The sequence below is a fragment of the Lepisosteus oculatus genome, chromosome 2 (assembly GCF_040954835.1).
Source record: "Lepisosteus oculatus isolate fLepOcu1 chromosome 2, fLepOcu1.hap2, whole genome shotgun sequence".
Taxonomy (NCBI): domain Eukaryota; kingdom Metazoa; phylum Chordata; class Actinopteri; order Semionotiformes; family Lepisosteidae; genus Lepisosteus; species Lepisosteus oculatus.
This window is the reverse complement of record NC_090697.1, coordinates 55,376,955-55,397,764: the sequence shown is the minus strand read 5'-3', so window position 1 is coordinate 55,397,764 and position 20,810 is coordinate 55,376,955. Positions and strand designations below refer to the sequence as shown.

Below are 20,810 nucleotides of genomic sequence, written 5' to 3'. Positions count from 1 at the left end.
ATCTAATGTAGAAGTTATAACCAAGTTCATTTATGAAACGGTCTAAATGAATGATATACTGAACGTATGTCCTCTTGATATGTGTAACACTTTGTAACTGACTGAATATATATCTTTTGTATTCTGATAACCCTCTCGATAAGATCTGTTAGGTTTATATGCATATTCTATGTATTAATAAATGTATCCTCGTGTATTAGTACCTGTGTGTGCGCGTTGTTTGAGTTATGTCGCATGGTTGGATTCTAAAGCCATCAAAAGAATCAACTTTGTGATTTACTGCTACAATTAATAATTGTCTCAGTAAATGCCCAAACCATACAGAACTGGTGCCTTCAGAGAGCCACTATGATTACATATTTGGCGTCCCTGAACCGGTTTTCCCTACAGGTGCAAGGGCACAGAGGCAGTCTGCATGAGATATTGTCTTCCTCATTCACCCCCATGCTCTCCATCCTCCATTCACCCTTCCTTTTCAGCTGGTGTCCAACTGGTTGGTATCAGCCTTCAACTCTGCCTTTCTCCCAGAACTCTTATCCGTAACTGATATTCCTTCTGTTATCTGGGATTCAGCTAGAAATTCACTCTTATCCTCTTGCTAAATCAAGTAAGCGGCAGCTCTCTTCTGTGCTTGGCATCAAGCAACTCTTCCAGGCCACAGCAGCTCTTCTGGTTGCCAGCACCTTCTGCTGTCACAACAGAGATACAGAACCCCCAAAGTTAATTTTTAGTTTTTGTTTTCCTCTCCCTTGTGCACACATACAGTAGTCTTCAACTGACTGCATTCCACACATTTTGGGTTTGTTATATTGCACATTCTGCTTGGCTCTTGCAAACCGCAGCAAACTGACTTCCTCTTACCTCAGTATTACAAATCTGTATTTTGTGTATGTACTGAGGGCATGTCCTGAACCGGGCGAGTTAAAGTCAAAGTATTAAGCTGTCTCGTTATTCGCCAGCTCATTTCTTTATTATTCGAAGGTGAGTGAACAACTGAAATGCTGTTTATTTACAGCGTTTGCCTGAATGGTAGATTACTTCAATATATTGCACAGAAATGTGTTGTTTATGGCTTAGTTAACACAACAAAATGCGTTAGCTCCCTGGTCTTTTTTAACCTATTCAATTTTTAACCTATTCAAGTGCCATCCAATGTTTTCAACCCTATTTAAAGGGGGAAATTCAGATACAAGTATGTCCTTGTTGCCTTGTTTCAAAAGGTTATATTCTGCCCTTTTTCCAGTTTCAATCTGTTATTTGAGCATTTAAAATACTATTTTGAAGCTATGTTTGCCTTCTGTAGTTTTATATATCAATAACCAGTTTATCATTTTTTTTTGTTGTTGCAAGGAAAAAACTAAGGAACAGATTCAGTATGTAGCACATGTATCAAAGAACTAAATATATATACAAGAGTTTGTAATAATGCTAAAAATAGAAACACTTTTCAAAAGAAGCAAATAATCACAGGAAATGTAGTACAATATCAAAATGCAATTCAGATTTAGGCTCTGAACATTTTCCTGTTATCCTCATCCTTTGCTCATGATTAAAGTACCATGTCCTCAGCAGCATACATTTCTAAACCAGGATATTATTTTCTGTTCTGCTGTATGTGTTCTGTTTTTGGCATCACTCGTGGCCACGTGAAATTCTTAGCTAAAGTTGGATAGCAGGCAACAAAATTGCAGATTAAGAAGACAATATTGTCTAAGCTTGCATAAAAATCTCTATTGTACTGTCTACTGCAGCAACCCAGCAGAGATTCTCTGGAAAGTTCTACAGATTAGTCTCAAAGGATGCAGAAATTCTTGTTAGCCTACAGACCAGTTCGAGGACATTTATCCAGCTTTAGCCTTAAAGTATTATTTATTTCCCACACACAAAATACATCAATATTGGGCATTTTTACTATACAAAGAAACACTAAGATGTTTTATTTAATCAAAAACACAATACAAGCATCAAATGTATATGGAAATTTCGGAATATCTACAATTTTTTAGAGTTTGTTTCTTAAAATTAAAAGGCAAAAAATAGAGGAACCAAAGAGAAAAAGAAGTGACAGGCTGCATTTATTTACTTATTTGTTGCTTCAAAAAAGCTGCTGGACAGCACAGCCACTGGCAACAATTCTGAGTCATGAAATTCACATGTCAGGATCTGTAAAATCATACCATGCAGAGTAAGGGCTGTGAAAAATGATGTAAAATATTAAATACAGAACCTAATTAATTAACCTACCTGCATGCACAAACTCAAATCAGCAGCTGAAGCCTTCTACCTTCTGAACATAAAATTTCACTGTTCCACAAAACACACAGCACACTTTATTGATACAGTATATGAATGAAAAGCATATAAACAAATACTGCATATTAATACACAGTTCCTCACCTTTAGCTTGTATTCTCTCTCCTTGGTGACCTTTGTGAGAAGCTTGGCCTTCTGTCGGTTCAGAGCATCAATGAGGGCATCACACTGAGCAACCAGACAGGCTTCAAACTCCACACCGTTTTCCTGTTTAGACATATACAGAATATCAGAGCTAGAAAAATCGAAATGCTACAATGCGAACAACATTAAAACATAAAACTATGTGAGATCATGATTTACAGCTGAGGAGCAAAAGTAAGCCTAATATTCCAGACGTATGTGGAGTATGATTCCATGTCTCCAATCATACTACTGATATAAGTGTCCTAGAGTGGGCCATTACCTTGGCTAAGGTGAATTATATTACATATGCACATTATTGTTTCGATACCTGAATCTGGTGTTAAGTCCCAGTGTGTGGTCTATGTGTATTTTTTGTTATGTTCCACACTGCTGACCTTTGATTGTTCTTCCTCACCCATTGGTCCACAAATTACTTCACTGTTTCAGTATGACATCATCATTAATCAGCTTCTCTTCTCAGAGTGCATCTTATTCACTATAAAACATGGGGACTTTCAGAAGGAAGGGGCCTTTCGTTTGACTTCGGTCCCGCTCGGCTTTGGTTATCGCTTCTGCTTCTGCTTCAGCTTTGGCTTCAGCTTCGGTTTCTGCGGTTTGTTGTTTTGCTTTGTGTGTGTATATTTTCGTATAGCTTCGGCTTTGTTGTTTTGTTGGTTTCTGTTCGTCTCTTTGTACTTTCGTCTGTTTGTGTTTATTCTTGTTTTGCCATTACCTTGCCCTAAGGTGTTATATGTTCAACCTTTGTGTTCTTTTGTACCCCGTTCCTGTTGATTAATCCCGTTTTCCCTTATTTGTATTCCTAGTTCACTTGTGTTTTTGTGTGAACTTTTGTTAGTTTAGGTTGTTGGGTACATTCTACACACTATGTTCATTTTGTATTATTAACACTAGTTTAGTACGGGTGAGTGTCGTTTGTCTTGTATGGTTTTGGGTAGACAGTGGAGGTTGGCTAGGGTGTTTGAAGACGCCGAAGACCGTGTGTTCCGGGTTTTCTTTTGTAGTCAGGTTAGCTTTCCCTCACTTTCCTAGCCAGCTCCATTTTGTTTATTTTATTTTCTTTGGCACCCCTCTAGTTCCTTTTGTTATCGTGTCTTACCAGTCACTTATTCAATTTAAATTCATCACCTTTGCACCAACCCTTGTTATCACGCTTCCTAGTCCCTCACCAGAACCCATCTGCTTCCAAAAATTATCCTAAATGTTACACCCCTTTACCCCTAGACACTTGGGGTCGTAACATTATAAGGGGCTTGTCCAGGATTCCTAATTCCCGTCCTAAGTGTTTTTTTTGTGTTGCAGAATTTTGCTGCTTGTACTTTTGTGCATTTTGGGACTGGTAAGCGTCATTTGGTATTTGTTTATTGAATAAGGACTGGTATAGGATTTTGATTTGTAGATTGTGTTTTTGGCAAGGTAGTTATGGCTACTTTTGATCTACGAAAGTTTGTGGAGGAACCTTCCTTTGAGCAGCTGGATAAGTGTAGGAAGGTTGAATTGCTCCAAATTGCTGATCACTTCCGGATTCAGGTATCGAAATAATCTCTTAAAAGGGACTTCAAGAGAGCTGTGATGGATAGGTTGGTGGAGTTAGAGGTCACTGCACTAGCAACCTGGGGTGGTATCGGTGTTTGTTTTGGGTGGTTTTCCTGCTACTATCCAAAGACATACGGAGGACTTCAATGGCAAAACAAATTTCCCCTAGGGGACAATAAACCTTGAATTGAATTGAATTGGCTTCTGGAAAAGGGGCCCTGGCATGAGTGTGAACCTGTGCTCTGCAATAGACTGATGTCCCATCCAGGGTGTACCTTGCCCTGCACCCTTCGCTTGCTGGGATAGACTCTGGCTTCTCTACCTTAATTGGATAACGAGGTTAGAAAATGGATGAATGGAAATGCACAATTTATGACTGCTGCTACTCCGTGCTCACATTTTAATTAGCACAATCTCACGAATAAAGACTGACCTGTATCTGTTGAAGCAGGTTCTTTAGCTGCACCAGAAACTCCTTGGCATCCTTGGCTTTGTCAGACACACCGTTCAAAGCTTGTGAGAGCTGACTCTGCAAAACCAGGAGAAGGCAACAGATAAGTGACGTGGAATTAACCATTCAGGTGCAGGAGTAATCAGTCTACTGCATCAAAACATTTCCAAGCAGCAGAGGACCCTCCTGACATAAACACAGGGCTGAAGAAAGAGCTCCAAGATGTAAAGAATTCTTGTGTGAAAGTAGAAACCACAGCAGGACAGATGAAGCCTGGACAGAGGACATGTACAGTACATCAGCAGGAGTTCAGGATTAATAACCAGCTGATATGATAGTGCCAGTTAGCACAGACTAATAACTAATGACAAGATGCCACACTGAGGTTTAACTGAGAGGTGAAACATTTCAAACGTAGAAAAATCATATTACTTCAATAATCCTGAACAAATACAAAGCAAGATCATTAACAACACAACAATATTTTCATATGTTCTCATACAGTATTAAAGCCTTTGAATTAAAAAAATGTAATTGTTGTAAGATTACAAATATATACTGTATATATTTTATATCAATATATATATTTTTTAAATTGAATGACAATTTTGTTTTTGTGCCTTTTTCCAACAAAAAACCTTTAATGTACTGTCTATATGATCTATAATATATGGGATATGGGGAGAAGCTCACTGTGAAACATCCTCAGAGACTTTGAGTTTTAATTAGACCTTAATTAAATACCATTAACATATTTGTTTCAATACAGATGTAACCTATGATGACAATAGCAACACAATAGCAACACAAATCCAATCAATTGCAAAATAGGCAATAAGTGTTTCACAGATTATAACAATAAAACCTCATCATAGTAATACTGAGTAAGATATTGCAAACCAATAAAACACTATTATAAATTATCAAATTAAACATTTGTTTTAAACAAACTAAGAGACTGAATGTTTCCTTGCATTTCCTGTTAATGTTAAATGGAACTGCATTTTCTGTTTAGTTGGTACTGTAGGTCATTGTAAGGCCAAGGGCAAAAAACAAATACAAGGTTTTCCAATACCAGAGTGGATGTTCTAGTCTTTAAAAAGCAAAAAAGGTCACAATCGGGTAACTATCACAGATCAGCTTACTATCAGACCAGCAAAAAACAATGCTCAAAGAATACTCAGCACACAATCGTAAGCACTACACTATCATTATAATGATATATGTCTTGTGCACAGTACTTGTGTAGGGTGACTTCTGAGTAAAAATGCAACCAGTCAGGATTAAGTGCAATAAACAAAATAAAGCAAATACAATAAATAATACATAATTATCATGATTTACTTTAATTAATTACATGAGAAATATAAGACAAGCAATGTTAAAAATTATATAAATTAAATAATATCAAAATCCAAAATGCAATCATTGAGCAATACTGCGTCACACGAAAGCGAAGACAGTCTAGAGACAGTGCAATCCTGACATCCAATAGTGGTTTGTTCCACCACTGAAGTATAAGGCTGGAAAAGCAGTTGGGCTCCAGAAACTGGAGAACTGAGGATGCGGAAGGGCTGGTTTGTCAGCAGAGGAAGAACGCAGGGAATGAGAAGGGGTATATGAAGTTATAAGAGGCTACAGTTACGAAGGAGTAGAGAGTTGCAAGGAAGCCAGTGCCTACTGTGGCAAGCACTGCGTGCAAGTCAGGATACACCCTGGATGAACCTACCAGTATTTTAATGGTGAAATGAAAAGGGAGCACCTGTAGGAAATCCATGTGAACACAGGGAGAACATACAAACTCCACGCAGACAGCAACCCGGGTCCAGAAGTGAGCCTAGGGCAATGCTTATTTAGCAATACTTAATACTGTGCTATCATGCTCATCCTTATTCATAACACATCTTAACACAAATATATTTAATTTGTAATTTATTTAAAGCAGGGCAAACCCGTATGAAGGTCTGAAAGTGGGCTCCACCACTAAACAGCATTAAAGTCATTTGTGTTTCTGAAGCCTTTGAGGTAATCCATCTCAGGTGCTGATCACCAGCTTCACACTAGAAGAGGCTGATTATCATGAACACAGGCCATGCTGTGATTCACTGGGTCTGGTTCACACCTCCATGAGCCATGAAGTGTCAGGAGAGTGCTAAATCAACCCAAGTCCATCCTACTTTCTTAATGTGCCATCTGGAGCTGCAAGCTGACCACACAGCTAACAAGCTGCTGGGTGATTTACAATACAGTACCTCCTCATAGCTAACCTTGGCCTCTGACAGCCCTATTTCTCTCTTTTCCAGCAGGATCCAAGCTTATGGTGAGCCAGACTTTCTTTGATATATCTAGGATTTCCTCTGATGAAGCACAGCCCACTCACAGGTTTTAGAGAACAGAAAGATTTCCTATGAGAGCTCAGGGATAGCAGTGCTGGAGCTGACTCAAACTGACCTGAGCTCTCTGGAGCCTGAAGCTGGAGAATAGGTTCCACATCCTGTTACACTCTACTACCATTCAGTAAGTTGTAGTTTACAATGAACTATGTTTATTGTTCCATACCGAGGCTAGAAAACTCAGTTCATCATGTTAGCAAATGATTTTTATTGATTAATATATTCTATGGCACCTTCCTATCAGGGATGTCGGAAAGGATGAACCATGAAATGGCAGGAGAGCGTGAAAGACCCTATGCATAGCAGTGAGATGGGGGTTAGCCCAGGCTCAGCTGTTCAGGGAATGCCGTATAGAAACCTATGCCCTCGGTAGCGGACGTGGGGCGACCTGGTGCTAGGCGGGTTTCAGGACATCCGAAACGTCAATGCTGAGCCAAGGCAGTGTAAGAAAACCGGCTCAGGGACGCCAAATATGTAACTGTAGTGGCTCTCTGAAGGCACCAGTTCTGTAGGGTTTGGGCATTTACTGAGACAATTATTAATTGTCGCAGTAAATCACAAAGTTGATTCTTTTGATGGCTTTAGAGTCCAACCATGCGACATAACTCAACCAACGCACACACACAGGTACTAATACATGAGGATATATTTATTAATACATAGAATATGCATGTAAACCTAACAGATCTTATCAAGAGGGTTATCAGAATACAAAAGGTATATATTCAGTCAGTTACAAAGTGTTACACATATCAAGAGGACATACGTTCAGTATATCATTCATTTATCAGACATAAAGATAAATGATACTGGTTATAACTTCTACATTAGATACTCAAAACAAGTACATAACTCTTAGGAATTAAATTGATATCAACTGGTTTGGATAACAATTGAATTCTCGAGCTGTAATGCATTGAAGTTGAATACTCATCCAATTTCTGGGGATTCAGATCTCCTGCGGGCACAAAGAAACAGTTGCAGGCTGTTGGTGTCCAATCCGCGCTCTCTGGCTCCGTGCCAGGCTGTGATGTGCGGCTTGCGACGGTGCGCTGCTGATGCTCACTGTCGGGCTAGTTAACAAAGTTTTAACTAGCACAGTTTGCGCACAGGAGAAAAGATGACTGTGGGTCCCAGCAAGTCAGGAAGAGGACCGGTTCGTTCCTGATGAAGTGCTAGTTCTGAATAGTGATTCAGCTGTCCACAGTTCCGACCTGTTTACGAGGCCTGCTGCTGGTGCTAACCTCAGGTGGATCCTCTGGTTACTCTCTGGCAACCCCCGCTCTCGACTCTTAGAACAAAGGAAAGTTCTGGCACTCGGACACACTGGCCGTTCCGTGGTTGTCCGGGCTGAGTCTCAGGATGGTCAGGAGGCGCGCTGCGAGAATGCCCTGCCCTTAGGAGCCTTCTGCTCCTGGGCTGTCCTGCCCTGGAATTCTCCTTTGAATTCCCTTTAGAATTCTCCTCAGAATCTTACTGAATCTCCCTGAATCTCACAGGCTCTCTGTGTTGCCTGTTTTTCCCTGGAGGAACTGTAGCTCATTGATTGGCTGAAAGTTCCATGGGCATCAGAGTCCCACATGGGTTACTCGGCCCTACCAGTCCCTGATTGGTTGATCAAGGTGAGATATGAGTCACTTACTCCTGACACTTAGGAATGCAGTCCAGATGTCCATCTGGCTCTCCCTAGACAGATAGGCGCCAATGGATGACCATTGATCATGATAGCCAGGCTTAGCTAAGTGCATCCCCCTTTGGGAGCTGTCCTTATCAGGAACCTTAAATCAGCCTGCATGAATAGTTTCTCTGTGGCTGCACCACAGAGATGAACAGAGAAATGGGGCCTCATTTGGGAAGGCTCAGAACACTTAATTCTTTCTTATTAATAAGCCTCGCCGCTACAGCAGAATGAAAGACCAATAAATATATAGCCCCAGAGAGAGAGAAACACCGGAAGGACAGCAAAGAACTGGAAATAAGAGACAGGACAGAGAAGGAGCCTCCTCTGGCTGCAGAGGGCGTGACACTTCCTTTTTTAAGTTCATAAACTGATTCTATAATCTTAGAGATTCGATCTCTTAAAACAATTCTCCATTCTCCAAGAATCTCCAAATTATGTTAATTGAACCAATGTCTCACTCTAAATTGCTTTCATTTCACAGCTATCTGTCCTGCGATATCTTTACTCCTGCTGGGATACTAAGATCACAAGGCAGAGTAATCGGCCACCCTGACTCTAAATAATCACAGATGTGGCCTCTTTCTATTCTTAAAACTACATGTCTCAAGACAGATTTTTTACTTAACAAGTAAACTGCAACTGTATGTTTCTGATACCAAGTAGAGTAACATTTGGATTTAACAAGACAACAGATTTAAATTCCTCTTAGGGGCTGCGCAAATTGATTCACATTGACCTAGACAAATTCAGATTGTCAGAAATCAGTATACAGTATCTAACGGCACACATACCCTATTACCTATAACTTAGGTTATTACTCTTCACTGTTAGAACTGGTACAGCACTGGTCATTCAGGAGCCATTGAATGAAATATTAGACAGCAAAAAGGCTTCTAAAGATGATACAAAGGTTAATTTGCATAGTCTCCCTGGTGAATTTTCCATTATCTTAGTGTGTAAAAATATCTGATTTCCTGCTGACCTTGATTTCAGGGATGCCTCAGGTCACCATGACAGGAGCCAGATTGTGAAACAGTGCTTCTGTCTCCTCATAAGCTGCTCAAATGAGACCACATCCCCTCTTCATTGCCTCACACTTTTCACAAGAGTGGAGGGCATTTAGTTTGTTACACAGTTACACAGTCATTCTTGTGATATGTCATACGGTATATAAAAAATATATATGAAAGTGGAGACAACACTATTTGTTCTTTACTCTTTCATTAGATATATCTTTGGATATCTTCATCGGAAACAAGATAAGCATCTTCTTTTAAAAATTAAGCATGAGAAATTAGTGAGAATCTGGTCCATTTGAGCTACTTATGACCTGAATCAGCTTGTTGTTGGCTGAATTTTATCCATAACAGCTTTCTAGGTCTGCTTAAAAGAGACCTAGAAAACCTGCAGGTACTCTGGCTCTTCAAGACAAGGACTGGGAATCCCAGCTCAAGAAAAGTCCTCCAACTGACAGGACACACTCGTGATTGACCAGACCTCAGCTACTGTATGTGTCATGAAGGAACAGGTTCACGAGATTCAGAAAGATCATCTCACTCTCCAGGGCTGACCACCATTGATGAGAACATCGGAACCAAGGATTGAGATACTGAGAAAGCATGATGAATTTCGGCTTAGTGCCCCTTTGGGTAAACTGCAGAGTATGTTTACACTAGAGAAGCCGTATTGTGCTCACTGAGATCTGTGTAACATGGTCAATTTGGAGTCCAGAGCTATGGGAAGCTAACTGTGTCAACTTCAGGAGCTGGCTTTTGTGACCTGCGCTCCACCTGTTGTTGGAGCAATACCCACATAATAATAACGACATGGTCCCCTAATCTTCCGACACATGTGACTCTCATTCCCACATGGCAAGAGTCTCTCAGTCTGAGATCAATATTTGTAATATTGATCGTCTCATTTGTATCCTGAATCTGAGGTGAGAGTCCATTTGTAATGTGTTTCACTATGCCCATTTTAAAATATGCTTTAGGGGGAAGATTAAAATGATTAAATGTATATTTTGAATCAGTTTGTAGAATTTTAAATGATATGTGAAAGTTTTCATTGTGTTAAATGTGTACTGCTTATGAAAAATGTACTCTTTTATTCCATTTTCTGTTATATGTAATTGACAAGGTAAAAGGAGTCATAGAGCTGTAGTGATGTTATATATAGAGAGTCATGGAATGAACTCAAATCAATGGAATGAATTTAAATCAATGAGAAAATATGAAAACCAAAGGATATGCTGAAAATGACACTGTTTTTAATCTCATCTTCACTCTCAGAAAGAGAAAAAAACAGCTCATTGTCTCCCACACAGCTCAGTCCATCGTTTCCACGGAAACAACAAAAACTACCTCTCATCTATTTAAAAAACGAAATACTGAGAGGATTTCAGATTCATGTTCTGTACCAGTTTCGTGGTTTGAACTTTTGTTTTAACTTCAATACACACTCCCTATGATTTCAGGGAGAACATTTATAGTCAATAGATCAGAGTAGCTTGCTATATAGAGTAACAGTTTCTTCTACTCACATTTCTCCACAATGCATTGGTGAGAATACACAAAAACCTGCTTCCCTTTCAAAGAGAGACATGATCTATTTTTGTGAATTACTTCAACACAGATTCTATAAAGTGTAATTCTGCATATTCTGTATATGTGCATAAAGTCTAACAACATTTACAACTCACATCTTCACATGCAAAGCCTTTAGATACCCTAAAACAATGGGTATCATTTTGTGGTATTTTCCCAGCCTTTGGAGGGCTAAAAGACAAGTAAACACAAATGATCACAATGATCAAGGCAGGGTACACCCTTGACAGGACACCAATCCATTGCAGGGCAGACAGGTAATATATATAGTGTATAATATGCATATTTGTGCCAATAAGTGTAACCTGCACACTAAGGTAATTTGTAAAGTGAGGACAACAGTTTACAGTGAGATCCCATTGCTGCTGTTTGATACCTGTGTACAACTCCAATGAGACTTATATTTTCAAGTGTTATATGGATTATTTAATTTTACTTAACAACTATAGTAGAATTAGTACAATCTACAGTAAAAGCATCTACAAGCTCCATTACCATTACTCTTGATTTTCAGCGTGAATTAATTCTAAGTACCTTTTTCAAGATGGCCTTTTCCCGAGCGTTAAAAGTACATTTGATATGCTATTACACCATAGAATAGCAATATACTCTTTTGTTCCTATACATAACAATACAGAATTTCTATCTATTTATGTCACAATTGAACTTATGAGAGGATAACATAACATGTAGGTCTAATTACTACTGTATTAGCAACTAAAAGAAATGGTGTCTTAAGCCGTCTCTGTTGCTCATAAAGACAAATGTTCAAAGTACAGGATATTAACCTTTCTTTTAACTTCATACACGCATTTCTTGGTGTCTTGTCATCAACAAATTCCTTTTCTTGATTAAGCATCAGTAAAACCATTTCTTAACCATGAGGTCAGCTGCAAAACAGCTATCACAGCTGCAAATGGGGCAACCATTAGACAAGCGGGACTAATTTAATTGTGAAACCTACAGCCGTGGACACTTGGTATTATGAAAGAAAAGTGATATGCCAAGCCTCCTCTAACATATACCTTAAACTGTCACCTCCATTGCACTTTTTCTATGTTCTAGAACATGGGCATATATTTATCAGCATCATCACACTTAAGGGCCATTGTATAATAAACTTAATCTACATAATGCTTATCTGCTTGTCTACTATGACCAACATAGTTGCTGTTACAAATATTTTTTCAGTGTTATTATTTATTGTGGATAGCTTAGCAGAATATTACATGTTTTTATTGATTGGACAGATCTTGTTACATTCTTTCCTACAGTACAAATACATAGATGCTCAAACAATTCTTATCAAATGTAATCATGAAGGATCTTACATGTAATTTTCCAAATTCCAGTATATCCAGTAAGGTCACCAAAGGCAATTTTCACTCTTATATGTCTGGAATAATTAATTTTAAAGCAGCAGGCAAGAGTAACAACATGAAAATGAAAATAAACAAATCTCAAAGATCAAAAGAGCAAGCACAAAAGAAAAAAAAAAGAACCATGACAATTTACAGAACTATAGATTTATTTTTCCAATTTTGTTTGATCTTTTATCAATAAAAATCTCTTAATATGTAAACATTTCACACAAATAGTGTTATTATCAGATTTTTAACTAGAATCTCCCATTAGTTTTCCTCCTTTTTATAGAACCTTGCCCTCCCCAGAGCAAAATTTTTAAAGGACACGAATACAGAGTTGCCCATGTGAATCAAGGGATTTATTTTAATAATAGCTATTACAATAATATATAAGAAAGGATAATATCCTCACAACTTTGAACTCTCACTAAAGCATTAGTGTAATCCAGGCTTAACAATAGCCTATCGTACAGCAGCAGAGTAGTGAAAAAATGTGCAGATGTTTCTGACTCCAGATTGAACATTATAGTTCAGAGGCTGCCAGTTCAACCAGTTGGCTGACAACAAACTGGTAAATATGGGATATATTTGAAAGCCCAAGAGAGAGATGTAGAAAATAATATTTTAATGTAGGCTAATAATACAGTGTATGCTAGAAGCTCTTGAGAGTCTTGTAGCTGCAAAAGAAATGCAGATGATTGATTAAAGTGCATCAGAAATAAAAACAGAAAATGTTTAGAAAATGAAAGCTAAATAGCCAATATATTAAATGAATATTTCACTCAGGTGTTTACTAAGGACAAATACACCACACACTTCAGACTGAGCTAACACAGATCTCTACTTTAAATAATATTATCATTATTTTTATCAACATAAAAGAGGCAGAAATTGTGTTATTATTATTAGAAGCACTTAAACAGAGCCCCAGGATCTGATGGTATACTGCCACTTGTATTTGAAACAAGATGTGTTATTCACAGACTGTAAACAAATCATTCCAACACTCAAGCAGAACAGAGGTAATGTGTACTGACTGGAAAATTGCTAACATAGCACCCATTGATAAGAATGGGTGCTACGTTAAAAACTGAGCCACAAACTGCACCACATAATTAGAAACTAATATGTCTTACTTCTAGTATATGTAAAGTTCTGAAAATAATAATCAGAAGATAATCTACTGTACATAGAAGAGAGGACTTTAGGGGACAATCTTCATTTGAAAAGCCAGTCTTGTTCAACTACAATTCCTGAACTAACAACAGCAATGGATACAAACAGAGTCTATTATTTGCAATATTTATATTTTGAAAAGGCTTTTGATAATGGTTTTTATAAAGTTCTTTTCAGTTCTGCAACTAAAATTATCATCTTTTTTCGAGCCCGAGATTTCATAGTAAAGATTCCACTGAGCTGATGATGTGTAATAGGCCTAAAAAAACTTTTTTCATGTACTCCTAAATCATTGTATTCTCTACTCTCTCTGTATATCCCTATTCTCTTCTTAGGTGTACATCTTTGAGCCCCATAACAACATTTGGGTGGTAAATGCATTGATGACTGTAGGGATCTGCATCTTACAGAGGCTTTCATTTTGGAGTGATGTTGAAGCTGAATGTAATCACTGTTTGAGACAGAGACTTTTTCATAACAAACTCTTGTTATGAATTTGTGGTTTTCAACATATCTATTTCAGTACTGCTCATATTCCAATTAACAAATGGAATTTATCTAGTGTCCTGTCCAGGGTGTAGTTTGCCTTGTGCCCATTGCTTGCTGGTATAGGCTCCAGCTCCCTCGCAACCCTAAGTTTGATAAAGCACTTAGAAAATAGATTAATTTTATTTTTGGGGACAATATAGAATCTGTAACTGTATCTGCCTCAGATATTGAAACACAAAATACTGCTCCACATCTAAAAATAAGAGCAGATATTAACTGGATGAATGGACATAATAATCTAGCAATATGACCAGCCTTGCAGATGTACAGGTATGAGGGTTTTACCAGCGTACACAGTTTTTTTGTAATTATTCTCAGATGTAGACTGATTGTGTATTGCCATCATAGGAATGAATCAGTGTAAATTTCAATGCTTTTAAGCTCCATTTGTTTTCTTCCAATAACATTGATGGTGTATTTCCACAATTTCCTACACATTGTCACGCATTATCATCTGTCAACACACTCCCTTTAGAAAAAATATTTTATGTACCTTTTTGATGTTATGGTAATTGTGCAGCACCAATGCAGTACATATGTGTGTCTGTGAAAACACTGCACTACCGTTTTATTACGGTATTTATTATTTACCAGAAAAACTCATGCAGTATATATCATTTGCCTTCCAACATATGGCAGTTCATATACAGCACTAAGATCACAAAAAATGCAATTCTCCATCAGTCCCGTCCATACAACAGTCCTTTGTAAAGTCCAAATTTTGTACAAAAGCCAGTACACAAAGGCTCATCTAACACACTTGAATAACTATGTATTAATATCACCTGCAAAATAAAGCTACATGAGCTAAATCCGGGAGACAGAGGCATGCTGTCTCCAGCTTCTGAGGATTTCTGCCTTCCGGATGGATTCCATTATTTATTGGAATTGACAGCAACATTCAGTCAACGGCTTAAACGCTTACTTTTCAGATTTTAATTTTTACACAAAGGCAGCCTGCCTCTGGACTAAGCATTAAAACAGCTAGACTTGCATTTCCCTATCCCAGAGACATCAGGACAGAATATCAACCACTAAATGGTTGCACAGTTATCACTGCTGTCACTAGGGTCACTTTCACCAGAATTCCCATGTCACCAAACGTGCTATAGAATATCACATGAAATACGCTCTTAAATATGCAATTTTTCTTAATTGATCAGGGAAAGCAAGCACAACTCAGATCCTCATAGCTCCCACATTTGGTTTGTTATCTATGGTGGTTTGTTAAGACATCATATACTGTATATAATAAAAAGAGGAAAAAACTGTGGTCAGTTATCACTGCTAAAATATTGTTTTACGGTCTTGTGGTGAACAGAGTCCCTGTAGATATACACTGAAATACCAAGACAACAAACCATTTCAGTTTTCTTACTTGCCAATCAGGACTACAACAGTGTCCTACCCTGTCTGCATCTGTGCTGCTCAGTAGGAAGGAAGCAATGACAGACAGTAGATAGCACAACGTTTAAGCTAAAGGCACGGCAAGACTTCTGAAGACAGAATGCACCAAGATTTACCGAATCCTTTATTCAATCAGAGAAGTCAACTGAAAACAAAGCATTTTACAATGATGATCTGAGATCATAAGAACTATGCTAATGGGTACAATAGCAGCATCACACTTGGGATTTGAATCCACACCCATGCAATCCAGAATCCTAATCACTACTCTATACTGCTACCACAAAGTTCAGAGGGTCTCAACATGATTAAGGCTAGCAGCCGTATAGGTGCCCATCAGAATTCCACACGATTGTGGATAGTTAGAACACGTCCCCAAACTACTGTGCGTAAATTGATTCTGATTGCTTTGGAGAATTATTAAAGGACTAGGATCAATTAAAAAAAAACAGATTCCAAACCAAAAAGAGGATACTGAACAACCCGTGCTCATAAATAAATGTATTTTCTTAAACTTGTAAAAATCACACTAGCTTCCCCTTAAACACTCACAAAAATCATAAACATCTGGTAATCTACATTTAGCCAATCAATATTATTAAAGCAGCTTGGTGTTCATATCATGCCTCACTAAAGGGCTATACTAGTTAGTTACAAAATGACCTGGTACAAACTGTCAAATGGTATTTAGTAAACTCAGAAAGACTCAGAGGACCACAGATCTTATGTCGACCTCTCTTTTCTCATTACCCAAATGGTGGTCAGGTTGTGGGTTTAATTATTAGTGCTTTACATTAGCTTTGTAATGCTGGGGGTTATAATGCTAACATCTCTGCAGACCAATTCAGTGTAATTAAGCAGAGGGACAGGTCCCGTTGCCAATGAGAAACAGTCTTATCACAAGAGGCCTATAAATCTCTGAGGGGCTGATCCATCCAGAAGACATGCTCAGAAAAGAACAGAACTAGATCAGTCACTTTGGGATTATTCTGTAGTATGTAGAAAAGTAGGACCTTTCAGAACTGGCTGAATCTAAAGTATTAAAATTATTGTCTTGCTCTTTCATACTTACAGTACACTGTTTACAGGAGTGCTAGTTATTAGCAGCATTATACCAGTGTATTATTATTCTCTTATCTTAATGCAAGGTGGCAGCAGGGTGCAATTGGTAGGGATCTGGTTTTGTAACTAGAAAGTTATACAGTAGGTTCACGTTTCAGGTGGGATACTGCTGTTGTAATCTTCAACAAGAGGTTGTAACGGTGCTACAGTAAAATGCCCTACTGCACTGTCCATTACTCTGCATGAAAGCATTAGTCAAATGAATATTATATCACCATTTTTTTTATTTTTGTTTTGTTTTATAATGAGTTGTGGTACGAGGCACATAAAGGATAGATATGCATCTAAGCACTGTGTGTCAACACTGGAGTAGAATATTGGTTTTATTCCACAAGGCCATCTGCTATCTTAGCTTGACAGCTTAACTCAGACAAGACCTAGGGAGTCATACCAGACATCCTGAAAGCAATGCTGGGGTCTGTCTAACCACTAATAATGAAAGTCCAAACACACTGCCCTTCTCACAAAACACTAGAAAAATCTGTTAATGAGGGAGGAAACCCCTCAAGGTAGGAGACATGCATTCTAATCAAGAATAGCCATCTCAGTCAGAAGAAATCCAAATCAAAGTGTTTTTACTGTCTTAGTTCTCAAAGCGATGAACTGGTCTAAGATAACACCATCAAAAGTATTGAGGACAGACCCATGCATCACCTCAAAACACAAGCAGGTAGATACTGCTGGTAATCAATGTCCACCAATTATAATTCAGTACTTAATATGGAATCCACTGCCTCGCTTTGTGAGCACAATTTTGTTTCTGAGTAGGAAAGCACACTTCTGAGCCCACTAGAGACATATCAACACTAGGTAAAAGCTTTAAAATATACAAATAGCAAAGAATGTTGCTTTTCTGTTGTCATGACTAGAATTCACTTAGTGACTACGTTTTAACATAGTACAAAGCATGACCTTAAAGACTGTTTAAATCAAATCCCAGACATTAGGACAAAGCAAAGTCATTATACTTCCTAAACACATGTCAACCACTATGTGTTTGAGCAAAGATCAGAAGTTTCTTGTTCTGAAGTTCATATACAGTAAAGTAAGCCCTCACTGTTGTAATACTGAACAAATTAAATCACACAGCATGTTTTCAATCACATTTATCAAGAACATAGTCAAGATCTGCAGAGGATCTAAGATTTGTAGAGAATATTTGATCTGTCACTGGCAGAAAAACTCAAAAGTCTCAGTAAAGGTGCAAACAGTAAAGCAAGCACAAGCACTATAATATAAATATAAATGAGCATGTACAAATGAGACAAGGCCATTTGGCCTATCAAGCTTGTTTAGTAGCTAATTAAACTGATGAGCTCATCTTGCCAATATCATGAAAGATGTATCAGTTTCAATAACACATAAGAGAAGCTTGTTACAGACTTCAAAATGCCTCCATTGCCTTTGCCAGTGCCCTTGAGGATTTTGCATACTTGAATTATATTATAGCTGCTAACCTGTTCCTGTCTCCAGGAATAGTGATGTAATTTGTTATGTCATTCTCTTTGTCAATGTTACAGTATGTCATACTTTATGTCATCTGTTATGTCATTTGTCATGTGAGAAAAACATGCAAGTAAGCATTTCATTGTATTCAGGTACTTACGACAATAAACTTGAACTTGAACTTACAGTAGGTCCCCTTACAGTCTTCTCTGTTCAAGGCTAAAATGATTTGATTCTTGTAGTCTGTCAGTGTACTTGGTCACCCCTCTCTACACTATTTCTAGAGCAGCAAATCTTTTTTTGTATTGCGGTGACCAAAATTCTTAATAATAATTTAGAGGAGATATTACCCATTGAACAATTTTAACATCCCTTGACTTAATTCCTACACTTTTAACTACATATCCTAACATACTATTTGCCTTGATATTGTTTCTCTGCAGTTGTCTAGAAGATTAAAATGATGTGTCAAAGTAAGTACCTAAATCTTTCTATAAGTACAGTATCATCTCAAAGCTCACTTCCATTGTATATAGCTTGTTACCTACATGGAGCACTGTGCACTTTTACACATTAAATGTCAATATCAGTGCATTCCCACAGCCTTCCAAATCATCAGACGTGCATAAACAACAGTGGTTACAGAAATACCTATGTGAACTGTACTACATCTATTGAACTAACTCAAGATTGGCAACTATTCTACTTCATCCGAAACAACAATTCGTGTTCAATTAAAAATTTACAAATGTAAAAATAGTTTATGTGTTTAGGAATAGATTTGCAATGGATAATTTCATTCTACTGCATAAATTATGTCATTCTATAATGGGATTCCACAGGACAACAAAATTAATTAATAGACTCAGTGATTACATTTCTTTTGTTTTACTCAGTTAATGAGGACATGAATCCCATGAAACCAGCTTATGATTAAAACAATTAAACATGTTTAAATTGCAATTGCAAATATTCACAGCCAAATCCAATGATTATAATTAACACCACTGTGAGCATAATATATTCAACAATCAGATCAGAACGGGGCACTGCTGTTTTATCTCTGAGTGAAATATTTCTCTTAAATTGCTCCAGTAAAATACCCAGCCGCATAAATGGGTACAGATAAAACTCATTTTGGATACTGTATACAGTTAAGGATCAAACAAATAAATCAATAATAATTGTTCTACAGTAAATGTAATAAAAACTATGGTCATCTGTCAGTCAGTAGTTAGTTCTCAACTACTATTACACTTTAGTTTCATCAAATGACACAAATTAAATAGGGGTGTATTTACAGTATTATGTTCAAAACAACAAATCAGATTTGTCAAGACACTAATCGCTGTATTTTAATTATACTGTGGCTCTTTTGGATCAAAGTCCCTGAGCGGTTTTGCAGAAACTACTTTTAAGATAGTAGTACAGTATGTTGTTTAAATAAAGTTTGCTCCTTTAGAACGAAACTTTGGGAGAGTCATCACAGGATGCTTGAACAAACCAGCATGTTATAGCTGTTCCCAACCAACTACACTTCGCCCGCCTCTTAGCCTACCTTGTGCAATTTCCACATCGCTCCCAGGGCTTTGACGTCGTGCTGTCCGTGCTTGCTTTCCTCTAGGCACTGGTAACACACTGGTGTTTTGCAACTGACGCAGTACATACTGTAGTTCTCCAGGTCGTGCTCGGTACAGGTGCTCATTTTCCGAGCTGCGGACATCTGTGGTTGGTTTCCGCCGGGCGCTTGGCTCGGGGGCACCAGGCGGTGCTTCGCCAGCGGTCCGCGGGAAGGATGGCAGCGCTGCTGGCACGGCGTGCAGTAAAAGACATCGCACTGCTCGCACATCACCGTGGCTTCGACAGGATTGCGGTCACAAAGCTGGCACTTAACTGACACCGAGCGGCTCTGCTGATACCTGCACACAATCGCCTCAAGGAGTCGGTTGCGTGGGAAGCCTCGTAGTCCTCTCTCGTCCAAGGAGACGCTACGATGACACAAGGGGCAGGTGATGGAGCAGTGACGGTGCACTGGCGCTGGGGGAAACACCCTCACCCCATTGGGAGATTTGAGGCACGGAGTATAGGATCCATAGCCGCTGTCCGTTTCGCTGTACATACTCATTTTGTCCATATCAAGGTAGTCGTAGTCGGAGTTTCCAGAGGCACGGCTGTGCAGAGCTCCTTCGCCTTCTGGGGTCTGCACAATGATATTGCGGGCGCACGCCAAGCACACATTGTGAGAACACGGTAAAATGATGGGGTCCCGGAAAAAGGAGCCGCAAACGGGGCATTTTAATTCTTCATCCATCGCTTCCATAAAATACATGCACAACGCAAGACCAACTTATCTAGCAATGATACCCGACCAGCACCGTTTGATGAGAACAGCTCCCGTGCTGTAGTCTGCGCAGGCGCAAAAATCAGGAGGAAATGTAGGAAATGTAGTAGACTTACAGGATGCGTCAGGATGTGAATATGAAATTTGAAGTAATTTACCACTGATACTTAAATGGAAACTACAAATCCCCTAATGCCAGAGAACAACAGCCATAAAAGGTCATAAACTATACATTATTTAACCATTTTGGCCTATAAGGATTAATTTGTAGGATTTTCACG

The 20,810-nt window shown here is 38.4% G+C and overlaps 1 protein-coding gene across 3 annotated transcripts in view; it reads right to left on the bottom strand.

The window, feature by feature from the left end:
* The window catches only part of LOC102693267 (E3 ubiquitin-protein ligase TRIM9), a 54,863-nt gene extending 34,255 nt beyond the window's left edge, over window positions 1-20,608 (bottom strand). For 2 of the 3 annotated variants that reach the window (XR_011181715.1, XM_015345013.2), the window contains exons 1-3: window positions 19,747-20,608; window positions 4,427-4,522; window positions 2,398-2,520 (exon numbers count right to left, since the gene is read on the bottom strand). Coding sequence is in view for 2 of the 3 variants with exons in the window: in XM_015345013.2 (XP_015200499.2) it covers window positions 2,398-2,520; window positions 4,427-4,522; window positions 19,747-20,517 (990 nt within the window). In the remaining variant the exon portion in view is untranslated. The remainder of the gene's footprint in view (window positions 1-2,397; window positions 2,521-4,426; window positions 4,523-19,746) is intronic. The other variant, XM_015345020.2, reaches the window with a different exon arrangement.
* Between the last annotated feature and the right edge of the window lie 202 nt (window positions 20,609-20,810).